This window comes from Schistocerca piceifrons, chromosome 4 (assembly GCF_021461385.2).
Source record: "Schistocerca piceifrons isolate TAMUIC-IGC-003096 chromosome 4, iqSchPice1.1, whole genome shotgun sequence".
Lineage (NCBI taxonomy): Eukaryota > Metazoa > Arthropoda > Insecta > Orthoptera > Acrididae > Schistocerca > Schistocerca piceifrons.
Window position 1 is genome coordinate 546,205,238 of NC_060141.1, and position 25,351 is coordinate 546,230,588.

Below are 25,351 nucleotides of genomic sequence, written 5' to 3' on the forward strand. Positions count from 1 at the left end.
TTTCTCGAACTCGTCCGAGATTTTCTTCAAATTTTCGGGTAACTATTTAGATTTCCGTCTCATCCTGATACCTTCAACACAAATCTGACAAAAAATTTCCCTCAGTATTTTCCTTTCTTCTTTTTCTATGTCTTTAACCAATCTAATATGGTTACAATGATTATGGCTTCTGTTTTGCCTACTGTGATACGTTTCAATTTTGCGTTAGAAGATACTGAATTTTTATTGTACCTGTTCCTTGTAGTTCTATAAGAATTCCATAAGCTTTTTGTAATTTAATGAATCACTGTTTATTTGCCCCACGATTTAATCGCAAGGATTTGGATGATTTCTCCCAGGAACTTGAATTTGATTACTTGAGATGTTTTAGCATATTGTGTAAACATGGACTGTAAATTTCGGTGACGAAGAGAACCTTCCATGTATTGGGTTCTGTCATAGGAAATTTTCAGTCCGCTCTTAGGTGCTGTTTCATGGCGTTTTCAAGAGAATTAATCGCCTCTTTCCTGTTGTTTGAAATATCGCTAGATCGTCTTAGTTTGCTTATATTTATATTTTTTACTTCTTTTTCCCATGATCTAATTACTTTTTCCAGTACAATATTGAACAGTCCTCTCCCAGTCTTCCTGTTTATATTAAACTCTTCTAATATATTAAATACGTCTACGTTTACCTATAGATCGCATATTTTCTGGTATTTACAGATTTGATCGTCATTCGTCTGTCCTTGGACATTTGTAAGAAACAATGAAAAATAAAATTTTTATTTACATGTATGACGGTAAAAATTAGGCACAAAATTTGCGAGGAATAATGTCCTACTCTGAGAAAAACATGTTTTGCTAACAGCGAATTACAGTTCTAAAAGAGCTTTCAAAATTTATTGTAAATGAAACAGGTGTGCTGACGGAGTAAAATTTATGAAGACAAAGTTCGTTTTCGGCCACGTAACAATCATACATCTGAACTTGGAACAAATAGAAAATAAAATATTGCTTTAGCTTTAGTTTCTAGATGCAAAGCAATGCAGTAGTGTTACGCTGATTGCATTTACCGGGTTTCATTTGATCAGCTACCCAAGGAGTTTATTATGAAGTCAAAATTGATACTGCACGCAAAGAAAACAAATTGTCGTTTGGTAAACAAAGTAAAGTAGTCAATGTAATGAATAATTGAAATAATGGTAATAATAATACTCCCACATAGAGGTGGGTAGTGTTCTGGAGCCTTCGATTTTGCTGTTGTGCAGGAAGCCTACTTGAATCCCAAAAAACCTTACATGTAACTTCAGTGTCCTGCGTACTTAACTGTGTATATTACCATTCTAGAAGCACCTATTCCATATAATCAAATTCCATTTACGAAAATAGGAAGACATTCGTAAATCCTTCCTCATTCTGCATCAAGTGCTTCGATAACAGTTGTAAAAACTTCAAAACTGTTGCGCAAAGATTTTTCTGATATCAACACTATCTCGTAGGTCTCTTGAGAACCCAAGGTTAAACAAAAGTATTTAAATAGCTGGTCCAATACAACGCAAACTATTCAGACTAACATGGAGCTTCCAACAGGTCTTAAGTTTGCCTTTCTGGTAAGTGATATTGATCGGACTCGATCAGACAAAATATGGCTGTGTTTATATTTATCGTTATGTCGCAAACTATGTTAACAATAGGTAATTAGAGCGAGAATAGTTCGAGTCACGCTAACGTAAGGGAAAAATAGTTCCAGAATTTATCAGAACAACAGCGATAGCATTAATCTAACCTGTTGTAGAGGAAAATATGATGAGATGGTAGGGTGGTCCTCTGACTGTTACCGTCATATCTGTCTGCAATAATAATTTAGATACTGCATAATTTGCTACACAAAGCACTAAACAAGGCGAAATAAATCAGTTTCTTCATTAGAAAAGTAAACAGTTCTCATATGTCCACCGCCATCATCGTTCAGAAAGTGAAGTAAGTACTCGGTCGTTATCTAATGGATTGCTCCTGTGAAAAAGTTCTTTGGTTCGGTAAAATAATTTCTCTCATATGAAAAGTTAGTTCGAATATAATGAAATTACTATATGATTGCTTAAAATTTCCTGTTGCTTTTCATACCTACAATTATTATACCTAATACAGCTAAAACTCTTGTTGACAGCCAGAACTAATATTTATTTATAGTGGAATAATACATTACATGGGCAGATAGTTCTGATGACCCAGTACCACCAGAAAGTATGAAAATATTGCATCACTTGGTTTTAGATAGTTTTTAGCAACTGTTGAGATAACTCATTTGCAGCAAGAAGACGAATTACCTCAATCAAGATGGTATGTTAATATGAATTAATGTAAACATCAACACGAAAGTATCCATTTCTTTCTGGACACCTTGATTACCCTAACTATTTGTCCAGAGTCGGTATTCCACAGGTCAGATGCTATTGATTGACATGCATGAAAATGATGTTCCCTTTCATTTTAATTTCGGTAATAAGATCATAGCTATTGTTTATTTGTGCATCTAGAACTACCATTCTGATCTCAACCTGGTTCACTCAATAACTTATAAACCTGGTTCACATGCATGTCCCACTGGCACAATATGAAAGCTTCCCTTTTATATTAAAATTCAGTGGACCGTAATGAACATTGTTACACTATAAATTAATAATACATTAACTAATTATTGTGTACCGAGTAACTTCGTAATTATGACGTATAGATCACGACGCATGCCGCAAAAATTACATATGCATCTGACTGCATGCTTAAGTGATATGAATGTTATGCTGGCAAAATATACTGGGGCCACTGAAGCTCCAACAGAGTGTCAGGGCAATAAACAGAGTATCAGAAGTTGTACATACATTTTAGTCGTTGGTGATACCACCAAAAATAACCTGAAAACCTGGAGAGAAGCTCTTCTAGACGAAACACCGACCGGAAACATTATAAAGACAAGTAATTTGTCCACAAAAGATGTCGATCTCAAAATTTACATTCGACCTCGGGAATACAAGCACTAATAAAATGTAACTACTACGTGTTTTCAATGTGTTCAGTGTTTTGTATTTTCACCGACAAGAAATTTCAGTGCGTCAGAAACGAGAACTTAATTAGTCCCTGTACATTGCTTGTCAAATATATCATAAACAGTAGCCCATATATAGGCTAGGTAATATATTTTTCCAAATGAACAGTGGTATTAAGTTATGGGAACAACACATTATCATTGGAGTGACCGAATCATGAGCCACACTGAAAGTGGTGTGGCTGTTATGAAATACATTGTAGAGCTCATGCCATTCTCTTTTGCAGCTGCTGTGTGCCGCCCATGCCAGCGCGGCTCTCGGCAAGCTGCCATGGTGGCTCAGACACGACCAACGGGGAGTCTGCACAGCGGCTAGCGAGATTATCTGCAGTGACGACTGTTCACAGGTGAGTTTGCTGTTTCAGACGGTGTGGTGATGGGTAAGGCTCACTCTCTTCCAAAGGGGCGGCCACCTCAGTTGCCTGTGGCCTGCTGCTCTGTGTGCTCCACCAGCTACGAGTGGCCACCCCGGTTGTTTATGCGACGACTCTATTGCTTCTGAACGTCTGTATTGTTCAAGTTATTAGATGTAACAACGTAACCCGTTAGTATGATCGTGAGTAGACGAACTAACTGTTGCTAAGTTCTGCAAGATAAGCATTTGTGCGATGGTTTCAGCTGTCGAACTGAGACTACCTTGTCGAGCGATGGTAATGCATCACGGCGCATGGGAAAATTGCAGCAATCGGTCACTGACAGCTGGTCGCATGGAAATTCCAGGCAATCTGACGGACTGCATTCGATTCGTGCACGAAACAGAGCCATACTGCGTGCACGAATCGCATGGCTGTTAGGAGCGGTATGTGGTAATATGGTTACGATGTGTTTTTCCGTTTATCAAGCATGGTTCTGCAGTTTTGTTTCGTCTCGTTTTGCCCCCACTGAGAAAGAAATTTACGTTAGAATTTACAGTTATCAAGGGACCACGACTACTCTGTAAAGCGAAGTGGATGGTGGAGGTCCCATTCATATTGAGAAGTAATAGTAAATACACCCCCGATCATGCAGCGATTAGCATTTTGAAGCTTGTGCTATAGAAGTGAATCGACGTGAAGCTCACAGCTAAGTCGCTATAAACTGGGATTTGTCTTATGATTTTGTGCTATTTAAGAAATAATTATATGCATTATTAAAGTTTTTAATTTCTAAACAGAATGACATACTTACCCACTGTAATTTTAAGATGAAATTTTAATTTAAGTGTTCAGGGCAAATATATTATACAGTTATACTCAAGTCCATCATCATTTCATGTAATCTAATTCTCCTTCACGCAATTTATAACAAGAATTTAAAGTAATCGGTAGTGATGCTATTGACAAATGTCTGTAGACACATTGAGTAAAGTGTGTAAGTTGTAAGTAGGCTGTTTCGGTTTTCTTATTGGTAACGCCACGTAGCGCTCTGCATGAAAATCACTGGCTGTTCTGTGTGCAGTCTGTGGCTAGTTTGCGTTGTTGTCTGCCATTGTAGTGTTGGGCAGCTGGATGTTAACAGCGCGTAGCGTTGCGCAGTTGGAGGTGAGCTGCAAGCAGTGGTGGATGTGGGGAAGTGAGATGGCGGATTTTTGAGAGCGGATGATCTGGACGCGTGTCCATCAGAGACAGTACATTTGTAAGACTGGATGTCATGAACTGATATATAATATGACTTTTGAACAATATTAAGGTAAATACATTGTTTGTTCTCTATCAAAATCTTTCTTTTGCTAACTGTGCCTATCAGTAGTTAGTGCCTTCAGTAGTCTGCATGTTTTATTTAGCTGGCAGTAGTGGCGCTCGCTGTATTGCGGTAGTTCGAGTACCCAAGATTTTTGCGAGGTAAGTGATTTGTGAAACGTATAGGTTAATGTTAGTCAGGGCCATTCTTTTGTAGGGATTTTTGAAAGTCAGATTGCGTTGCGCTAAAAATATTGTGTGTCAGTTTAAGCACAGTCATGTATAATTGTTCAAAGGGGACGTTTGAAAATGCTTCCAGCTAAACCAGGAGACTAACGAATAAAAAAGGAATCGAGGGCCTATAAACGTAAAATGAGTTGTATTGCCACACAGGAAGGATAACACAACCCATTTGGTGGCAGTGAAAAATGTAGCATATTCTGTAAAGCAACCTGCAGTTGCCAAGAAAACCGTTTAAAAACTAGATTAACAAATTACATTTCTCCGTTTTTAATTTAGGTTTTGTAGGCATTCCTAGAGATACACAAATCGACTAAACTGCTACTTAACACTGCAGTTCATTTTCCATAGCAGAACTTCTCAACACATTGACGTTTATAACACTGATTGCTTGAGAAACCACTCGTGTGTTGTGTGCAGAGGCGAGCGACCGACTGCGGGAGATATCGCATGCGAAGGATGGTTACGACCTGTTACTTGCATATCATTAAGATATTGATGTAATTCAACATTCATACGGCTATTTCTGATCAAACAGATTTCCAATTTAGAGCACTGCTTTTTTACGACCCTCGGAACCGTTTACATTCAAAGAAACTGTGACTATTCTTGACATTTTTTTGTTTATTCTTATATGAAGTTCACTGACCTTTTGAAAATGTCAAAGCTACCTCATGTTGTAAATGGAGCTGTTATAGTACGTGACTTTTTTTTTCACCAGTCTTCTGATGGGCTTGATGAGGCCTGCCACGAATTTCTCTCCAGCGCTAACCTCTTCATCTCAGAGTAGCACTTGCAACCTACGTGCTCACTTATTTGCTGGAGGTATTCCAGTCTCTGTCTTCCTCTACGGCTTCTAACCTCCACAGCCCTCTCAAGTACCGTGGTGGTTATTCCCTGCTGCCGTAACACATGTCCTACCATCAGTGTTTCCCCTACGGCCCTTTCCTCGCCGATTCTGCAGAGAATCTCTTCATTCCTTGTCTCATCATCCGATCTAATTTTCAACACTATTCTTTAGCACCATATCTCAAACGCCCCAACTCTCTTCTGTGCTCCAAACATACATTCTCAGAAATATCTTCCTCAAATTAAGGACTATGTTTGACAGCAGTAGACTTCTGTTGGCTAAGAATGTTCTCGTTGCTAGTGTTTGTCTGCTTTTTATGTCGTCCTCGGTTCGTCCTTCATGGGTTGCTTCCAAGGATGGTTGGTTGGTTTGGGGAAGGAGACCAGACAGCGAGGTCATCGGTCTCGTCGGATTAGGGAAGGACGGGGAAGGAAGTCGGCCGTGCCCTTTGAAAGGAACCATCCCGGCATTTGCCTGGAGCGATTTAGGGAAATCACGGAAAACCTAAATCAGGATGGCCGGACGCGGGATTGAATGCTTCCAAGGTAGCAGAACTTCCAAGGTAGCAGAGTGCCTTAGCTTCTTCTACTTCTTGAGTACCGTTTATGATGTTTAGTTTCTCGCTATTCTCATTTGTATACCTCCCAGCTCTTTGTCTTTTTGCTGTTTACTTTCAATCCAGATTCTGTACTGATTAGACTGTTCGTTCCGTTAAACAGATCCTGTAATACATGTTCACTTTCACTGAGGAGAGCAATGTCACCAGTTAATCTTATCATTCATATGCTTTCACCCTGAATTTTAATCCCACTCTTGAACCTTTCTTTTGTCTCCCTCAGTGGTTTTTCAGTGTATAGATTTAACAGTAGCGGCGAAAGACTGCATCTGTGTCTTAGACCCTTTTTAATCGGAACATTTCGTTCTTGTTTCAACCTGTCTCATTGTACCCTCTTGGTTCTTGTACACATTGTATAATGCCTATCTTTCACTGAATCTTACGTCTATTTTCTCCAAATTTCGATCATCTTGAAAGATTTTACATTTTCAAACGCTTTTTCGAGATATACAAATCCTTTGAGCGTATTCTGATTTTACTCCTGTTTTCCTTTCATTATCAAGCGCAACGTCACATCTACCTCTCTGGTGCCTTTATCTTTCCTAAGGCCAAATTGATCGTCATGTAACATATCATCTTTTCCATTGTTCTGTACCTAATTCTTGTCAGCAACTTGGATGCATGAGATGTTAAGCTGTTTGCGCGATAGTTTGCGTACCTGACTGCCCTTGCTATCTTTGGAGTTGTGTGCATAATTTTACAGAACGTCTAGTGGTACGTCGCCACTCTCATAGAATCTACACACCAACTTGAATAGTCGTTTTGTTGCTATTTGTCCCAATGATTAGAAAATCAGGTGGAATGTTATCTATCCATCTGCTTTACTTGATCTCAAGTCTTCAAGAGTTCTTTTAAATTCCGATTGGATTCATTATGTTTACCTTATCGATTCCAGTTTATATTTCTATCAAGTCATCAGACACGTCTTCCCTTCTCGGACGCCTTCGATGTACTCTTTCCACTTGTCAGTTCTCTCCTCTGCGTTTAACAGTGGGATTCTAATTACACTTCTAATGTTACCATCCTTGCCTTTAATTAAAAGGGAAGCTAAATTCTTTTGCATCATTCATAATTTGACCAAACTGGCAAAGACTACGTAAAAAAATTTCGTGTTGGCCGTAGGTCTGTAAGGACAGAAGGTAATCTCTGAAACTCAATACATGTGGGAAGGCATCTGGTCTTCATGTAACACCTGATAAGCTAAGCAGAGTTGTGCTGGCTTGAGCTACCCTTAGAGCATAATGCGGATCACCTGTTGAATCACGCTGTACAACTGAATTTCTTTCAGTAATGTACGAACAAAGCCTTAGGGAATTGTCTTTTGATTTTTAAAAAGTATATATTTCTGCCTAAGGCCACTGAAGTGGTACCATTACTGGTTTAGACTTATTAACAGGCCATCATCCAATGATCTGAATAAGTTACACACTAATTCTTCGACGGAAGAGGTCTGGAGAGGATCGCTGAGGCTAAAATGTGTAGTACCCAAAAATTATCCCAAAATCGTGTGCAGAAACCCTACCTCTCCCGATGCCGCACAGAAATGGGCAACAGTATGATTAGCTTTTCTGTTTTAGTCAGTTCTAAGTCTTGTGATAGTTGTAAAGTGTCTTAAAATTCACCTTTTCTATTTTCTTGTGGTTTTGTATCGTGGTGAAAAATACAGTATAAAAGTCTTTGAACAGATAGATGATATCGTTACTGAAAAAGATTGAGACTTAGCCATCGATAATTATCGATTATACGACGCGAATTTTGAACAAACTTAGCAGTGCCTTTTTTTAAGGAAATATCCCAAAATTCACTTCAAGCGATTTAGGGAATCCAAACAGGAACTGACATGAGAAACTGTAATCAGTTCACACGAATGTACCCAAATTGTATCATTTGTTGGAGGAGGGGGGGGGGGGGGGGGGAGCGGAACAAAAATCTCGGATGGGTTCGTCAATAAGCATAACCGGCGTATTTTGGGGACTGAGAATCCGAATTTCGCGATGGAGAACTCGCTTCACCCTCAATGGGTGACCGTGTGGTGTGCAATGTCCAGTCACGGAATAATAGTTGCGATATTCCTTGATGGTACGGTGGGCGACCAGTGAACGGTACGTGAAAGTTTTGGAACATGATATCGTCTCCATTGTCCAAAGTGACCCTGATTTCGGGGAGGTGTGGTTGATGCAAGCTCGATCCTATCGAAGCAGGAGAATGTTTGATGTCCTGGAGGAACACTTTGGGGACCGTATTGTGGCGCTGGGGTACCCAGAGTCTACTGGTATGAGCCTCGATTGACCGCCATATTCTCCGGATCTGGACACATGCGGCTCTTTTGTGGGGCTATGTTAAAGACAAGGTGTACAGCAATAACCCCAAAACCATGCTGAGCTGAAAACGGTGATTCAGGCGGTCATCGACAGCAAAATGGCTCTAAGCACTTTGGGACTTAACATCGGAGGTCATTAGTTCCCTACACCTTAGAACTACTTAAACCTAACTAACCGAAGGACATCACACACATCCAAGCCCGAGGCAGGATTCGAACCTGCGACCGTAGCAGTCGCGCGGTTCCGGACTGAAGCGCCTAGAACCGCTCGGCCACCACGGCCGGCCATCGACAGCATCGGTGTTTCGACACTTCAGCGGGTGAAGCAGAATATCGCTATTCATCTACGCCGTACCATCGCAAATGATGACAGGCATACCGAACATGTCATAACCCAAATCCGAATTCTGTTGAGACGTGTACATGTTGAATAAAGTGAATGCATGCCGTAGTTTGCAACTAATTTTTTTTCATATAGTTCAATAACTGCCACCCTGCAGACAACTTTGTGGGTGGCGCAACCACAGGTATGATTATCCATCTTGGGAATTAATAACCGCTTCAGCTGTATTTTGTTTTCCTTGCCGTCAATATGACAGAGCACGGGGCCACGTCCCCTGTACGCGGTTCCATACAGATCGCAGAAGCGATCACTATGGCACGAGTTGTTTTGGATCCAGCCACTATATTGGAATCTGGCTGTTTCTAATCCATGACATATCGTCGTCTAGCGAAGTTTTGTTTCGACGAACAACGAATGTTGGGAAAAAAGATTACGAGTTTTTCGGCTCTAATGCCTTCATCATGTGTTCACCTGAAGATGTGCCTCGTAGCGCCACAAAACCGGTAGTAGTAGAGTAATAAAGTACCAAATACAGCTGAAGCTTTTATTAATAACCAACATGAATTGTCACCCTGTTTGTGCGTGTGTGTTTGTTTGTAGTATCAGTGTGCATGCAAACCAGACGCGAACTCTTACGCGAATCAGCGAAATGCCGCAGGAAATGAGGATAATTGGCAAAGGGCCCAACATTAGTTGTGCGTGAATAAGTTGAGAATTTGAGTCTGACGAGCAGCGTTCTAGGGTAGTTCGTGCAGCTAAGATGACAGTTTTGTCTGGATTGCGTAGTGGTCAGCGCATCTACGTACTGAGCAGGAGACCTGTGTTTGAATACCAGCCAACCACAAACTTCTCCCATTGATTTAAATCAACGTCCAGTAGCAGCCAACATCTATAATTCCTTCGTGTCCTGAAGGCAGTTTCGTTGCACAGGTGTTGGAATTTGTGCTTGTATAAAATAAAAAAAATATCTGTTACTTTCTTATCTTTCTACATGTCTTCAAAGTAAGTTTCTCTGTTCGTGCAGGTGCTGGTATGTTTGGGCGATGGTTCAGGCGGGTTCTACGCCACGGTGGTGGCAGTGTGCGACTCCAGCGCGGATCAGAAGTGCAGCGCAGAGCAGGCTGCCTGCGTCGCGTCAGCGGACTCTGAGTGCCACTCTTCCCTGCCCGGCGAGGAGTTCACGTGCCACGGCATCGGATCCTTCCCTGACCCGTACGACTGCCAGACGTACCACATCTGCACTGAGGTCAACGCAGGTTCTCAACCACAAACATGCTCCGGCACTTCAGCGTACAATCCTCTGAAAGCAGACTGCAGGTGAGCATATATTTTACTGTTCCAAGAACACCTCTCCATCCCAGAATAGTTTCCAGGACTCTTTTCATTGTGAGGAAGACATTTTGTATTCTTTGTTGGGGTCTTTAGTCCGAGTATGGGTTTGATGCAACTTTTCCTGCTACTCTCCTTTTCTCTGCAAGTTTCCTCGTCTCTGCATGACTACTGTAGCCTACATCCATTCGAATGTTCTTACTGTAGCTGGTCTCTACTAAAATTTTTATTCCCAGACTTCCGTCCATTATCAATCTGTCGGTTACCTAGCGTTTCAGAGTGTGTTCTATCATCTGTTCCCTTCTTTTAATCAGGTTCAGTACATCCTTTATAATTATGTGATGTACCTATCGAATCTGTGGCACTCTTCTCTAACTTCACATTTCGAAACCTACTATCCTCTTCTTGTTTGAATTGTTTATCGTTGATGCACTCCAGACTAATTCCTTCAGATAGGCTTCCGAAGTCGGGGAAGTGCAGTTGCAAGATGTCTTAGTAAATAAAAGAGATAGGATTATGTGACTGTGCAGCTGTTTGCTTTACTTCTGGGTTATTTCTTTTTGTATGTATAGCCTCTTTATGAACGTAAGCTGTCGCATACCAAAAAATTCCATTCATAGAAAAGAAATATGTGCATAAGCTAACCTCATGTTTACAGTTAAAAACTAAATCTGTGAGACAGAATGGGAAGCAAATCTGACTGCAAGACTGTAAATGAAATATGTCCTGCCAAACTAACTCTGTCCTTTGTCTTTTAAGACACTCTGTACTTTAAAGAGAACAATTAAATTCGACGCTGTTAACTGACCTGTGAGATTGAAAAGTAACATTTCCTTTATCTGGCTGACGCAACTGAAAAAGCCGTACAACTGCTCTTGAAGAGCAAGAAGAAAAGGTGTGCCTCAAATTCTGAGTTAGTACCAACTACAGAGAATCGTGGTAGAGCAATACGATATATGAAACATATGCAGCGCACATTTGTATCTCGTAAAATTTGTCTCACATAAAAAGTAATGTCCATCAGGTAATTGGAACTTCATAATGACATAGGATAATCTGAGTGACTCTCTTGATAAAAATTCTTTTCAAGAAACTGTATTAAAAAAGAAAACAATCTCATCAAAATTTCTTGAAACTATTCCACTCACAAAAGTTCGCCACTGAAGGCTTAGCAAGCTATAAGAAAATATTTCATTACAAGTTACAAAAACGTAATATCAACACTGAAAAAAAAATGCATCTCAACATAAAAATTTATTCTAACACAAGGATCGTCATACTAATGGTTATATTCTTGTTGTCTTTTCAAATCCATTAACACTGTCTGTGAATTAACTTTATAAAATAGAAAGAAATACCTGATGTGTAAGTCTCTGTCGAACCAAGAATGCCTAGCTAAATACTGCCATAATAAAGTAAAATATGTTCATTTGTTACCTTAAATCCCAATCTTCTCAAAATAGTATCTATCTTAGTAAATCCATCTCATTCAATGCGCAGAGGAAAGATTTTCTAACCAGTCTCCAGGCGGCGCAACTTTTCTAGCGAGGCTGCTAGCTCATAACTAAACGACACATATATTACATGCGCATCCTAAGAAATCTACAAATAAGAAAATTGCCTATACAATTATATAAACACACCTGTAACAGTCACTTCAGGTGTTGTATAGCCATCGTACAACCGTCTCACGAAACGGAACCGAGAATGTCATGCCAGCAGTTGTCAAATGTGTGATATTTTACGACGTTATCGCCCTATCAAGTACCGTAAAATAAACTGTTATGCTGCTAGTCGGTAACCATTATCTTCCGAGAAGCCAAGTGTTACATCCGCACTGGTAATGAGGAGTGGGTAGAAAGTGACCAAAGGATCTGTTGCCATAGTAATCTGGACAGGCAAGGAAAAGATTAGTTGACACAAGTTTACTTTTATTACGTATATAGTACTGAACTTGTGGTTGAAGAAATGCTACACTTTTGACAACTTGGGTAGCCGTGGCTAGCTATATCCAGAGGCCCCAATGTGCCGTGTGCCTACCTATGTACACAGAATGTTTGCCGGTAGGGCTAGCTATCAACAACTCGATGTAACGTTCGGCACCAACCAGCGACATGAAAGTAAACTCGACTAGAAATAATCGTGAAGTAGAACATTGGTGCCCAGGTGCCCTCCACACCGTCCTGGATGCCTTCACTGGTCGGTGGCCTGGAGTCTTTTCATTGGTGGTGATGTCCAAATCGCCACACGCGCCGCCCGCAGGAATCAGTATCGATAAATTACGATACTACAAAAACCAACCGATGAACCGCGATACTACACGTACTCACAACCATATGAAAATATTTATATCGTCCTGCACTCTAACATACTTTAAAGCTTCTACGCCATTAGGCTCCATCAAAAGTAGAAACTCAGCAGCAAACATGCTTTGTCAAATATAAAACTCTTCCAAGAACATGTGATATTGGCATCTTATACACTCAAAACAGAGTTGTAAAGTAAAGGCAGCTTGTTTCACCTACCAAAGCACTTAATAACAACGTAACATAGTCCCGAAACAAGTTGTGGTAAAAATGTCGCACATTTGATAACCGGTGGCGTAACATTCTCAGTACCGAAGTACACGCAAGTTTTAGAAAGACGTGTACTGCTGTTCGTTTGAGCTCTTTATTCTGCAGTTCTCGAACTTAGTCTTCCCATTGCAAGATTCTTCTTCTTTGCATAATTATTGCAAACAATACCCATTGGACCGATCAGACATGTCCCCGAAATGTGTCCGCCAGGATCTATGACCGGCAGTACACTCGCGAACTATTCAATCAACTATAATATTGCTTCAGTTATGGGCAGATATTTTCTGTTGCATACATCCTATAAATGAGTCTGCAATTTACTTTTGCATTTCCAGGCGCTATTCTTCTTTTCATTGCACGAAAAGTTTTATAAATCTAATGTGACATTACTAAGAAACATATGAGGTTAAATGCTTATACCAGCACCGAGGTCGTTGAAGTCGATTTACAGCAAAGCGGTGCTGCAAAAGAACCGACAAGGATACGGCTATATACCTCGAATAGCACGGAAACAGTTAAAAAAACACATTATTTAGCTTTGTCAGATCGAAAGACAGGTGATCTGTTGTGTTAAAATGTATGGATAAAAATCCTACGTGAAAATAGCTAAAATTCCTTTATTGGTTATTGTTTTCAGCTCGTTGACGAGGCATCCTTGTTCCAACAAAAATTATTACTTAGTTCATTGTGTTTCAGCCATCAGGCATTACACATCGTCATGATGTATTGAGCTGAATCGCTCTTGTTGTCATTTACACAGCAAAGTAGGTCGACATGCTTATGTAATTTAAAATCTTAGCCATATCCACACATTTTAAAATAAACAAGAGAAATAAAGTTTACAATAATGAAAATAATGGCATGCTAGGTGATGAAAGCAAGACCAATCGATATGAAGAAAGGCGAGAAAAAGGAAAATTATGGTTTAACGTTTCGTGGACGACGATGTTAAAGACGGTGCAGAACGTCGATGTGTGGTAAGATGGAGAAGAAACTCAGCTGTATTCTTTTCAGAGGAAGTTTCCTACCATTGCCTAAAGCGATTTAGAGACACCATGGAAAATCTATAACTGGATGGCTGACGTGGCATTCAAACCCGGTTCTTCCGAATGCGGGTCCACTGTCGTTAATACTGTGCGGCCTCGATTGATATGAAAAAAGGAATACTGCCAGCGGATGATAGTATATCAGTGAAAATTATTAAAAGTGGAAGAATAATAAAACAACACGAGCTTACAAAATTACGGTATGTGTACTGAGCAAGACAATTCACCAAAAATCTCGAACGGCGGCACAAGGAAGAAACGTAGGCTTTTAATCAAAAGAACAGGTTCCATTTAGATGTTGATACAGTTGAGCGATTTTAATAACTTTTGGGACCCTTCAATAAAATTTATGATAAGTGCTATGATTAGATAATGACGTAGCGATTCCTAAACGAATAGCATCAAAATCCCTTCCAGGATGTAAAACTTTTTTTGGTGTTATGGTGTCTTTGTAGCAGCATTCGCCATACCTACAGGAAACTACAGTTTCACAGTCTCTGAATTAATGCTTCTGATGTGATATGGTCCGTCACTCTTTTAAATCAAATCTTTCTTTATGTTGACAGCCTGACGACATCCGACCGAGTCTGCACGGAAGGCCCCATCACGCCTTGTACGCAGCTGGGACAGGTGGGCATTGTCCCAGAGAACCCAGCCATCTACTACATCTGCATACAGAAGGGAGATGGCATGTCTCCGGAAATGTACAGGTGTCCTGGAAGTCAGATCTTCGACGTTGCCACTGCTGCGTAAGTATCCATAGCCTGCAGTGTAACCTCCCCCTCACTTATCGACCTTAATGACAGTGAAAAATTAAACTGCGTGTACCTAATGGAAATTTGGGAAAAGCAATCGTCACCGAAGTTAATCTGTCGGTAAAGAGGGAGGAAAGGGTTACATCTAAATGAAAGGAAAAATACAAATGAAATTGGTAGAAATTAATTTTGAGAAAAGGGTGAAATTAATAAAGAAAGTAAATGTGCGGTCGTCACGTTAACAATTAATTACGCTCATTTATTGGCAAACATCGCGCCATTGTTACAATCAACCTTTTTTCACTTGTTGGCAGAGAGGATTTTAAAGGAGAGTATAAACATGTTTTTGCCTAACCATTTACTGAGGAACCATTCCATAACCATTCAGTAAAGTCACGCGTCAGCTACGCACGGAATTAAAATTGTCCGGAAAGTTTAGTTCGTAATACTGGTTTTGGCCGTTACTGCTCGATATACAATGAGGTGACAAGTCATGGGGTACCTCCTAATATTGGCGTAGCGCAGCAGCTCGACGAGGTATGGACTCAACAAGTAGTTGGAAGTCGCTTTCATAAATATTGAACCTTGCAGTGTCTACAGTATAGCCGTCCATAATTGCGAAAGTAGATTTGGAGCACAAACTGACCACTCGATAATGTCATATAAATGATCGACGGGTGGCCGAACCATTCGCTTGAATTGCCCAGAGTTCTTCAAACCAATCACAGAAAAACTGTGACCTGGTGACATAGCATATTGTCATCCACAAATTCCATCGTTATTTGGGAACATGAAGACCATGAATGGCTGCGGATTGTCTCCAAGTAGCCGTTTCCAATTAATGATCCGTTCAGTTGGACCAGAAGACCCAGTCTATTCTATGTCAACACAGCCCACACCATTATGGAGCCACCACCAGCTTGCACAATGCCATGGCTTCGTGGGGTCTGCGGGACACGCGGACCCTACCATCAGATCTTACCAATTGAAATTGGGACCCATCTGACCAGACCACCGGTTTCCAGTCCTGTGGTGTCCGACAGATATAATCACGAGCCCAAGAAAGGAGTTGCAGGTGATGTGCTGTTAACGAAGGCACTCGCTTTTATCATCTACTGGCGTAGGCCGTTAACGGAAAATTTCGCTGCTTAAATAAGTTCGTCCCACGTCCTACGTTGATTTCTGCGGTTATTTCACTCATTGTTGCTTGTCTGTCAGCACTGTCAACTCCACGCAAACGCTCCTATTCTCGGTCGTTAAGTGAAGGCTCTTGGCCAATGCGTGGTCCGCGGTTAGAGATAAATGTCTGAAATCTGGTATTCTCTCCTCACTCCTGACGCTGTGGATCTCGGAATATTGAATTCCCTGACGATTTCCGAAATGGAATGTCCCATTCGAAGACTCTTACTTGACGCCGCGCGGCTATAATTACATCATAGACCTAATCATATGAACCAATTGAGTACAAATGATGGCCCTTCCAGTGCACTGCCCTTTTATACCTTGTATAAGCGATACTACCGCCATCTGTATACGTGCATATCGCTATGCCATTACTTTTGTTATATCAACGTACACCGTGCGGAAAAAAAACGAAGCACCCAGAATGGAGCGAGATGAAATTAAACTTGACAAGTTCATAGAGTATGTGATATTCTTTCGGTGATTACAAAGTCAGAACTTTACAGTATGACCCCAACTGACCCCAACTTCCCTTCTGGCTTGGATTCATTCAGTGATTCGTTGGGGCACGATGCCGTAAAGCGGCTGTATCCTCTTCTGAGGCAAGCTGACCAACGATCTTGAGATCCTGGGTACTGCCACTGGGACGGACATCGAATTCTTCCCTCAAATATTGTTTGGTGTACAAACCTGGGAATCGTGATGACCAAGAGAATACCTCAACATCACGGAGACAATTGATATAGACATGTACCGAGTATGAACATCTATTGTTCTGTTGACAAATGGCACCCAGATATTGCCGCTTGACAGGTAACACTATAGGTTGCAGGTTGTCCGTGTTGTACTACTGTGTCGTCAGCATTCCCTCAATTACCACCAGTCGTGTTCTCAAGTCATACCCAATGGCCCCCCACAGAACGATGCCAGATGTCCCTCTGCAGTGCCTCTGCAATACTTTGGAAGAGTGAGATCTCTCCTGAGAGTTGGACAGGCTGAAGCACAGTGTAGCAGGAGTCCAGTACCTGTTCACTGATGGCAGGCGCTGATATGAAATGGTTGCGATGTAGTCTGTGCACAATACGGCGATCCTCCCTTCTGGTGATCATATGTGGTCGACCAGATCTTGAAGGCGAGTATCACTGCTCTCGCATATCCATGAAGGTCAAAGTTGGGCCCCTGTCACATATGAATACTTCACAAATCTGGAAGTAACATAATGCAACAAGCCGGCCAACCGGAGATCCTCAATGAGGCCTCTTTGAAACTCTCTCAGGTTATGATAACGCTGTGATAAGATCTCTACAGCATGTACGAGCGATCAAATTAGGCCTTCGTGCTAGGCAATCTCGCCTAGCACCATGTGTGATCGTCGTACAAGTTCAAAGCTGTATGAGGTGATAGAGATTTACAATTCCGACGGTTTCCTGTCATCAGTTAATGTGAGCACCGGGTCGATTGCACTGACAAACCACAATCGATACTGTCTTCCGTTTCTTTTCAGCTGAGGTCGCAGTCCACCTTTAATGATCTCGAACAGCTTAAAGCCAAGATTAGGCGCCCGTCTTCCTTTACCGCTAACGGAATGATTACGTTATCCGACTTCCCACATACATTAGTTTGTAGAATCGAGATGGAGTATAAAACTGTTTAGGTAAAATAATGTTTTATTGTAACTTCTACTAACAAAAAGTTTCTTCATAATTACATTGGAAACTTAATTAGTATTTCAACTGTGTTTATGCTACTGCCTACGTACCGTTTCCATTGATGCAAACTTACACTTCAACACGGCATGGGCCACCTAAGTCAGAAAAGGCATAAACTTTTATTATTAATTCAAGGTGCCGTGCGAGGTTCTAGGCTGGCTGGCTCTGAGCACTATGGGACTTAACTTCTGTGGTCATCAGTCCCCTAGAACTTAGAAGTACTTAAACCTAACTAACCTAAGGACATCACACACATCCATGCCCGAGGCAGGATTCGAACCTGCGACCGTAGCAGTCCCGCGGTTCCGGACTGCGCGCCTAGAGACGTTCTAGGAAAATTATAGCAAGCGATTAGGTGAATGTGTTACTGTGTCGTTAACTCTCAACATTTCTGTACAGAGACATAGAAGCAGCTGTAGTTTCATCATGAGATAAAAATTAGTTAATTACCTACTCATATATTGTAACAATTTTATTTTTATTTCTTGAGAAAGAATGTTTCACCTAATTATTTTAGGCATTTTCAGTAGTGTACAATGGAAATCATTAGTACAATTTTGAGTCGTTAAGTTTATTTATGAAGTCATGCTTTGTAGAAATTCCTTAGAAGCGTTATTTATAACTGTACAATGTAACTTACTTATATTCCTCCTGTCATCTATGTTCGTTCATTGTTATCACTTCTGGACTCAAACCTTCTTTTCTAAGGTTTTCTTTTGTACTCGGTTACACTACTCTTTTAACAGCGAACTTGACAATACTGTATCCACAAAACAGCTCTGGATTAACATTCAGGGAAAGTATATCATGATCTTTCTTTTTTGCGAATCTGTTTATGATATATACCTAGATGTACTTTATAACTAAACTCCTTTCTTGAGCTACTGAATGCTGCAAAAAATACATTTTTGCAGTTAATACAGAATCGTTGCCCCTATTTCAGAAAGCGTCACTTTCATATACTGAATCGCATTTGAAACGTTAGGTGTGTTATAACTCTAGCGTCGATGTAGATAGTACAGAGTTGGCCTTTATGCTGTGTGAAGAGGCAGCAGTTAGTTGAAGCTCGCACTTGTGCAGCGATATGGATGAGCGACGATCAGCATGCCCTGTCATACAGATCTCCAAGTTATCTGTGTAGTCATTAAAGTTTTTCTTTTGCAGCTGTATTGACTCCACCCTCAAGTAGAAGCGACCGTAAACGGTAGTAGAGCCATCAGTAAGCAACCGATAACAGGATTCCAAGCACTCACCATGCTGACGTGATGAAGTACGTCGATCAAGTGGATTTGCACTGCCTGCATTATTGATTTATCTCACATATCATACCCACTGAGAGTATGATTCACTCGTATGAAGCACTTTTGTCTGAACAAGTGCCCTATTTATTTAATTTTTTTTATCTTTCAGTATCTATATTTACTAATTTCAGAAGAGTGTATATTTGAAATCCAGATAATAAAATGTGTCACTATTTTCATATTTTCTTTGGCTGTGTTTATCAAAGTTGCCATAAAATTTAAGAAATCAACACTATTGTGTCACTCTTTATTTTATCCTACCAGAAACTGATTGCGCTTGTGGAAACCGACGCTATCACAAAAAATAGTTAACCAATTTTGGAAATTTAATTTAGGAAGCAGGGATGATTAATCAGAAATTATTCACTGTTGAATGCAAGGAAATGCAACAGACACTTACAAAGTTACACTGCTGTACTTTAAAATTGCATTACCATTGCATACAATACACATCGAAATAGCATAAACTGTTCTACGTCCTTGGATACGAACATGATTAGAGTTTCAGCACGAGCGCGCGAGGTACGTGAGATTTACGTCACATATGTTCTACATACAAAGAAACAGATACAGTGCCTTTATCGTACGCGTTTTAATGTTGGTTGGTTGAGAGGAAATCGTGTTTAACCTCGCATAAGAAGGCGGAACATTTATCAGCGCCATTGGATAGCGCATGGCCTAGCGAGACTATCGTTCCATGATATTGCTATTCAAATAATACAGCCGCTAGCACTGGTGTCACGGCACAAGTGCCACTCGAATAAGGAATCGATGGGTTCAGCAGAACCGTATACAGCTTCATGCAAGACCACAGTAGTAGGGGAGCATGGAGATAACGTGAACTCCTATTTATAACCCTTGTGTAAAGAAACACCACCTGTCTCTTTCGAGGTCACCTGCACCCCTTCCTAGGAGAAAAAGGCCATTGCTCTCCTTATGTGAACAAAATCTACAGCCTCTTGTCCTTATCTCATAATGAAATCACATTACATTTAAGACTGAAATGTAAACAAACTTCTCACTTAGCTGTGGTTCTCTCTAAACAACGACTTCATTTGTCCTTGAATAAGCAAATCACGCATGTATGCCCTTAAGTTACACTTATACAAGTGTAATTTATGACCCTAATGTAAATGAACTCTGCACCAATGCTCTTAGCGTTTACTTATTGACATACCGGAGGATCATCTCACTCCTTTCAAGTTTCCACCTTCTCCCCATCCCGCCCTCCTTCCCCCTGCCCTCACTTCTCAAGGCGATTTGGGTGGTGCACAAATGTTTTTTTTTTTAAACAAAAAAAAATTTCAGACAAGTTGATAGTATACAGTATATGTAAACACGGTGGTGCATCATCCTGTTAGCTGAATTACTATAACTGAATGTTGTCAAGGCTTTCCAACGATATTTCCTGGAATATATGACCACCTTCAGTTCATACTTATAGTTTTGGAGCACTTTTACAATTTTGGGGCTATTTGCTTCCACTATTTTAAATACCCACTTTTCCGTAAAGTCACCCAAAGACATGTATAAATACCACGCTTTAAGAAATTACTGAAACTGGTATTATAAGAAATATATGCTATGCAATATCATTCCTTAGTAGATGTTTGGGGACGTAGAGTTAATACAATGCACAGCAAAGAAAAACGTATGTTGTCTGTCTTATCGATATTACTAAATGTCCAGATATACCTTTTCCTGTCTAAATAGTATGGCATTAAGCTGCTGTTTATAACTCCTTAGTAGTGCTAGATACTTTCGTACTAATAAATGGTACTTTTATTAAGGTGTACCCCAAGTGAGATGAATATCTACACTTTAATATGTATACAATGCTAGATATTTTTATTAAAATCGATATTTATGGCAGAATTTCTTAGCATTTTCGATAATATTCTCAGTTACAGGTAAGTAGAAGGTACTGCTACAATTTTCTCCATACATCTCAGTTAGAATAAAATTGTGGCCATCTACTCTTCTGGCAGTAAAATCTCGGTTTGAAAATCTTAGGAGTATGTATCAGAACATACTGTAAGTTACAATTGTGTGACTGTATGTTGTATGGAGAGTTAATGGCAGTGCTAAACGCATTATCCTTTAAAAATTACCATAGCCCTCTTTCCTTAAAAAATAGGGACATTACTTGTTTTTTAAGCAAAGGAATCAGTGGCAGACTGGCGATGCTCTGAGTAATAAAGCAGGGAATGGAGTACTTCGCTTCTTGGGAAATACCTTCTGCAGTACATGTTTTAAATGAATGCTACATTGTCCTGAACACTGAACTGTGATCCCAAAACTCTAGACAGCATCTCTGCACCCATAACTCATGAATAACTGCACATCAGACACACTTCAGAATTGTGTGGGGGACGCTATGTAAGGTGGAAGCTGGAACAGATGGCTCATTAATCTCTTAGGTGCTAAAGAAAATATTTTAGGTGAATCACCACCGAGTTCATCATCGAGTGTGTTGTCCCCTGTTCATTTTCCCAGCACCACGTAATACCAGGGCGAGGTCATCCTGATGTTGACAGATGCTTGGGTGAGACATGTTTACTTCAGAGTGACATCTCACACTAAAAAGACACCAAATCTGAGACTTTAAGAAATATACAATGCTATTTCCCCCATAAGTGGGTAAAGTTTAATAGTGTGTGGATAGTTCAGACGCTGAATGATTGTCATAATACACATGTATGTATGGTTAAAGATCTCTAATCACAGATCGCAATCACCAAGACGTCTCAAATAGGTTTGGGGTTTATGGTAAGTATTGCTTTATGACATTTTACCTGCAGTACTATCAAAAGCTGACATTACCAAATTATGAGTGGTTCAGACAAACAATGTTATTCCGCAGGTCTTAGAAAAAAGAACCAATGTGTCAAATGGACTTAAATCATTACCTATTAAATATTTCTACTTCAAATGTAGTTAACACGTTAGGTGTACACAAAAGTAAACAGGAGATTGAAGGGAAAATTGAAACTGGACTATACATCGAATAGTACTACCACAATTTAAGACTTTAAACTGCTACTGGAAAAAGAATAGGCAAGTTTATAATTAACGGTAACCCAAAAAGATATTTTGATCATTGCTCTGAAGAACTATTAATTCATCTTTTCCTATGTTTTTGCCATTAACATATGTACTAATATTTACTGGTATTTTGTGAATTTATTTATTGTTTCTTGTCATGAGATATTTTGGGCTATCTCACCATCTGATGACCTGATGAATGAACAGAATTTCCTTTTATTTATGGCAGATTTTTTCTCCTTTATTGTGATTTTATTCCCTACATATGGGCAGGGGAGGGCTGGCAGTGGCACAATCCGCCATTCTTCAGCCAAGGGACATTTAAGCCTTAAAAAAGATCAAATGATACATATATAATATGTGATAAAAAGTGTAACACATGTAATAGGGGGGAAGACAATGGGGGTTGAAGTACACGCTTACACAGATATTTTCATTGGGAGTCACAGTTAGCAAAAGTCAACATAAAGATGAGTGGAGCACAAAGGGGGAGGTGATGAGTGGGATGGGAGCAGGACAGGGAAAGCAAGCCAGGAGAGAGTGCAGAGACGTGGAAGGAGTGGACTGGAAAGGGATGGGGCGTGGGAGCGGGGAAACCGCTCAGGGAAGGGTAAAGAAGGGGAGAGGGAGCCGTGAGGAAGGGGAATGGTGACGTTACAGTTGGTAGGAAGGGTATCAGGGTGAAGCTCATCATCTGGGAGGGATAGGTGCTGGAAGGTACGTTGATAAAGGAGGTGGAGGGTGTGGAGATGGACAGAGGGTGGGACACAATGGTAAAGGCACGGCAATGGGTAGGGGCTAGAGAGGATAGGAGACCCCAGGAGGTAGGGGGGACTGAGTCTGCAGATGATGTACAGGTTTCAGATATGTTTGAGGAAAAGGAGAAGATGTGGGAAGGGGATGAGGTCATGTAGGATCCATGTGGAGGATGGGAGACAGATATGGAAAGTGAGGCAGATGGATGGACTTGGAGGATTTTAAGAGCTTTATAGAATCTGGATGGGGCAGAAATCCAGGCAATGCTGGCATAACAAACGATGGATGGATCACGGATTTGTAGGTGTGAAGGATGCTCTAAGGATGCAGTCCCCATACCTAGCCAGAGAGGAGTTTCAGGAGGTGGAGCCTACTGTGGGCTTTATGTTGGACTGTAAGGACATGGGGAGCCCAGGTGTAGGCCAAAGTGTTTCAGTGTAGGAGTGAGGTGAACAGGATGACCATAAATGGTAAGGTAAATTTGGTGGAGCCATAAGAAAGCGGTGGTACAACCTATGATGATTGCCTGGGTCTTGGAAGGGTTGATGTGAAGGAGCCACTGGTTGCACCAGGCATTGACTGGTTGATGTGGGTTTGAAGGGTAGGTTGGGACTGTTGAAGGGTAGGATAGAGGGTCAGGAAGGCGGTGTCATCAAAATGGAGGAGGTGAACAGGCGAGGGAGGTTTGGGCATACATACATACATACATACAAACAAATATACATACATCAATCCTTGTTCCATAGATCATGAATACAACATTTTGTAATGATGTGGAACGTGTCACTTTGTCACTTTAACATAACATATCTGCAGTATGTAGGAGATAGAGAAGAGGGGAAAGGATGGAGCCTTGGGGCATGCCAATGGTAGGATACGATGTATGGGATTTGGTATTGTGGATAGTTATATAAGAGGGATAACAGGAGTGAAAGGAAGCAATGAGATTTTATTCCCTACATATGGGCAGGGGAGGGCTGGCAGTGGCACAATCCGCCATTCTTCAGCCAAGGGACATTTAAGGCTTAAAAAAGATCAAACGATACATATATAATATGTGATAAAAAGGGGAACACATGTAATAGGGGGGAAGAGAACTTCAAGATTATCTCTTTATTCCTTAGTTCTTCCGTATCCCCCTTATTTGCACATTGATTCTTCCTGACTAGTCTCTCAGACAGGAAGGCTATAGGTCTGGAGTTTTAAGAGGAGCCCAGGATGCCATACATGGTCATAGGAACGAAAGGAGGAGGGAAAGAAGATAGGTGAGGTTAAGGAGCTGGTCATGAGCTGAGAAGGAGCGCCAGAAGCCATGCTGGATAAGAGGAAGGAGGTGGTGCTGGTTAAGGTGGTAATGAATACGTCAAGAAAGGATGAACTTGAAAACTTTACTGAACATAGTTGTGACGCAGATGGGACAATAGGAAGAGGTGTCAGAGGGGAGTTTGTTGGGCTTAGGGAAATGCAGGACATGGAATGTCTTCCACAGCTCAGAGTAGAAGCCACTGGAGAGAATGGTGTTACACAAGGTAGCAAGGATGGTGAGGAAGGAGGGGAGAATCCTTGAGGTGGCAGGAGGTGACACTTTCGTCACCAGAGGTGGTGTTACTTTTGGAGTGGAGTATGAGTTTGATGTTGTGTGCTGTAATGGGAGTGTTTAATTTAAGGGGGAGCGGCAGGACAGAGGTATCAGTGCATTCAGGAACTGTGTGGAAGGGGGAGTAACCAAAGTTAAATGGTTCAAAAGGCTCTGAGCACTATGGAACTTAACATCTGAACTCATCAGTCCCCTTGAACTTAGACCTACTTAAACCTAACTAACCTAAGGACATCACGCACATCCATGTCCGAGGCAGGATTCGAACCTGCGACAGTAGCGGTCGCGCGGTTCCAGACTGAAGCGCCTAGAACCGCTCAGTCACACTGGCCAGCTAACCAAAGTTAATGAAAGTAAATTCACTCTTAATTTTAACATCCTTGCCTTTAATTTCACCAAAGGTTGTTTTGACTTTTCTGTATGCTGAGTCACTCCTTCCTCCAATTACTTCTTTTTCGATCTCTTCACATTTTTCATGAAGCCATTTCGTCTTAGCTTCCTTCCTACTTATTTCGTTCCTCAGCGACTTGTATTTCTAAATTTTCCTGAACATTTTTGTACTTCCTCTTTCATCGATTAACTGAAGTACACTCCTGGAAATGGAAAAAAGAACACATTGACACCGGTGTGTCAGACCCACCATACTTGCTCCGGACACTGCGAGAGGGCTGTACAAGCAATGATCACACGCACGGCACAGCGGACACACCAGGAACTGCGGTGTTGGCCGTCGAATGGCGCTAGCTGCGCAGCATTTGTGCACCGCCGCCGTCAGTGTCAGCCAGTTTGCCGTGGCATACGGAGCTCCATCGCAGTCTTTAACACTGGTAGCATGCCGCGACAGCGTGGACGTGAACCGTATGTGCAGTTGACGGACTTTGAGCGAGGGCGTATAGTGGGCATGCGGGAGGCCGGGTGGACGTACCGCCGAATTGCTCAACACG

At 41.1% G+C, this 25,351-nt stretch overlaps 1 protein-coding gene across 1 annotated transcript; it reads left to right on the forward strand.

Annotated features, from left to right (window-relative positions):
- The first annotated feature begins 1,555 nt into the window (after positions 1-1,555).
- On the forward strand, positions 1,556-19,094 carry LOC124795992. Its single transcript, XM_047260073.1, has 5 exons — positions 1,556-1,591; positions 3,312-3,431; positions 10,136-10,428; positions 14,629-14,811; positions 18,873-19,094. The coding sequence occupies exons 1-5, from the start codon at positions 1,556-1,558 to the stop codon at positions 18,895-18,897; spliced, it is 657 nt and encodes a 218-aa protein (XP_047116029.1). The 3' UTR covers positions 18,898-19,094.
- Positions 19,095-25,351: the final 6,257 nt, after the last annotated feature.

Coding starts and splice junctions, on each gene's coding strand:
- LOC124795992 (XM_047260073.1), top strand. CDS start 1,556: ATGGAGCTTCCAACAGGTCTTAAGTTTGCCTTTCTG. Junction 1,592..3,311: donor GTCTTAAGTTTGCCTTTCTG/GTAAGTGATATT, acceptor TCTCTTTTGCAG/CTGCTGTGTGCCGCCCATGC. Junction 10,429..14,628: donor CCTCTGAAAGCAGACTGCAG/GTGAGCATATAT, acceptor TTATGTTGACAG/CCTGACGACATCCGACCGAG.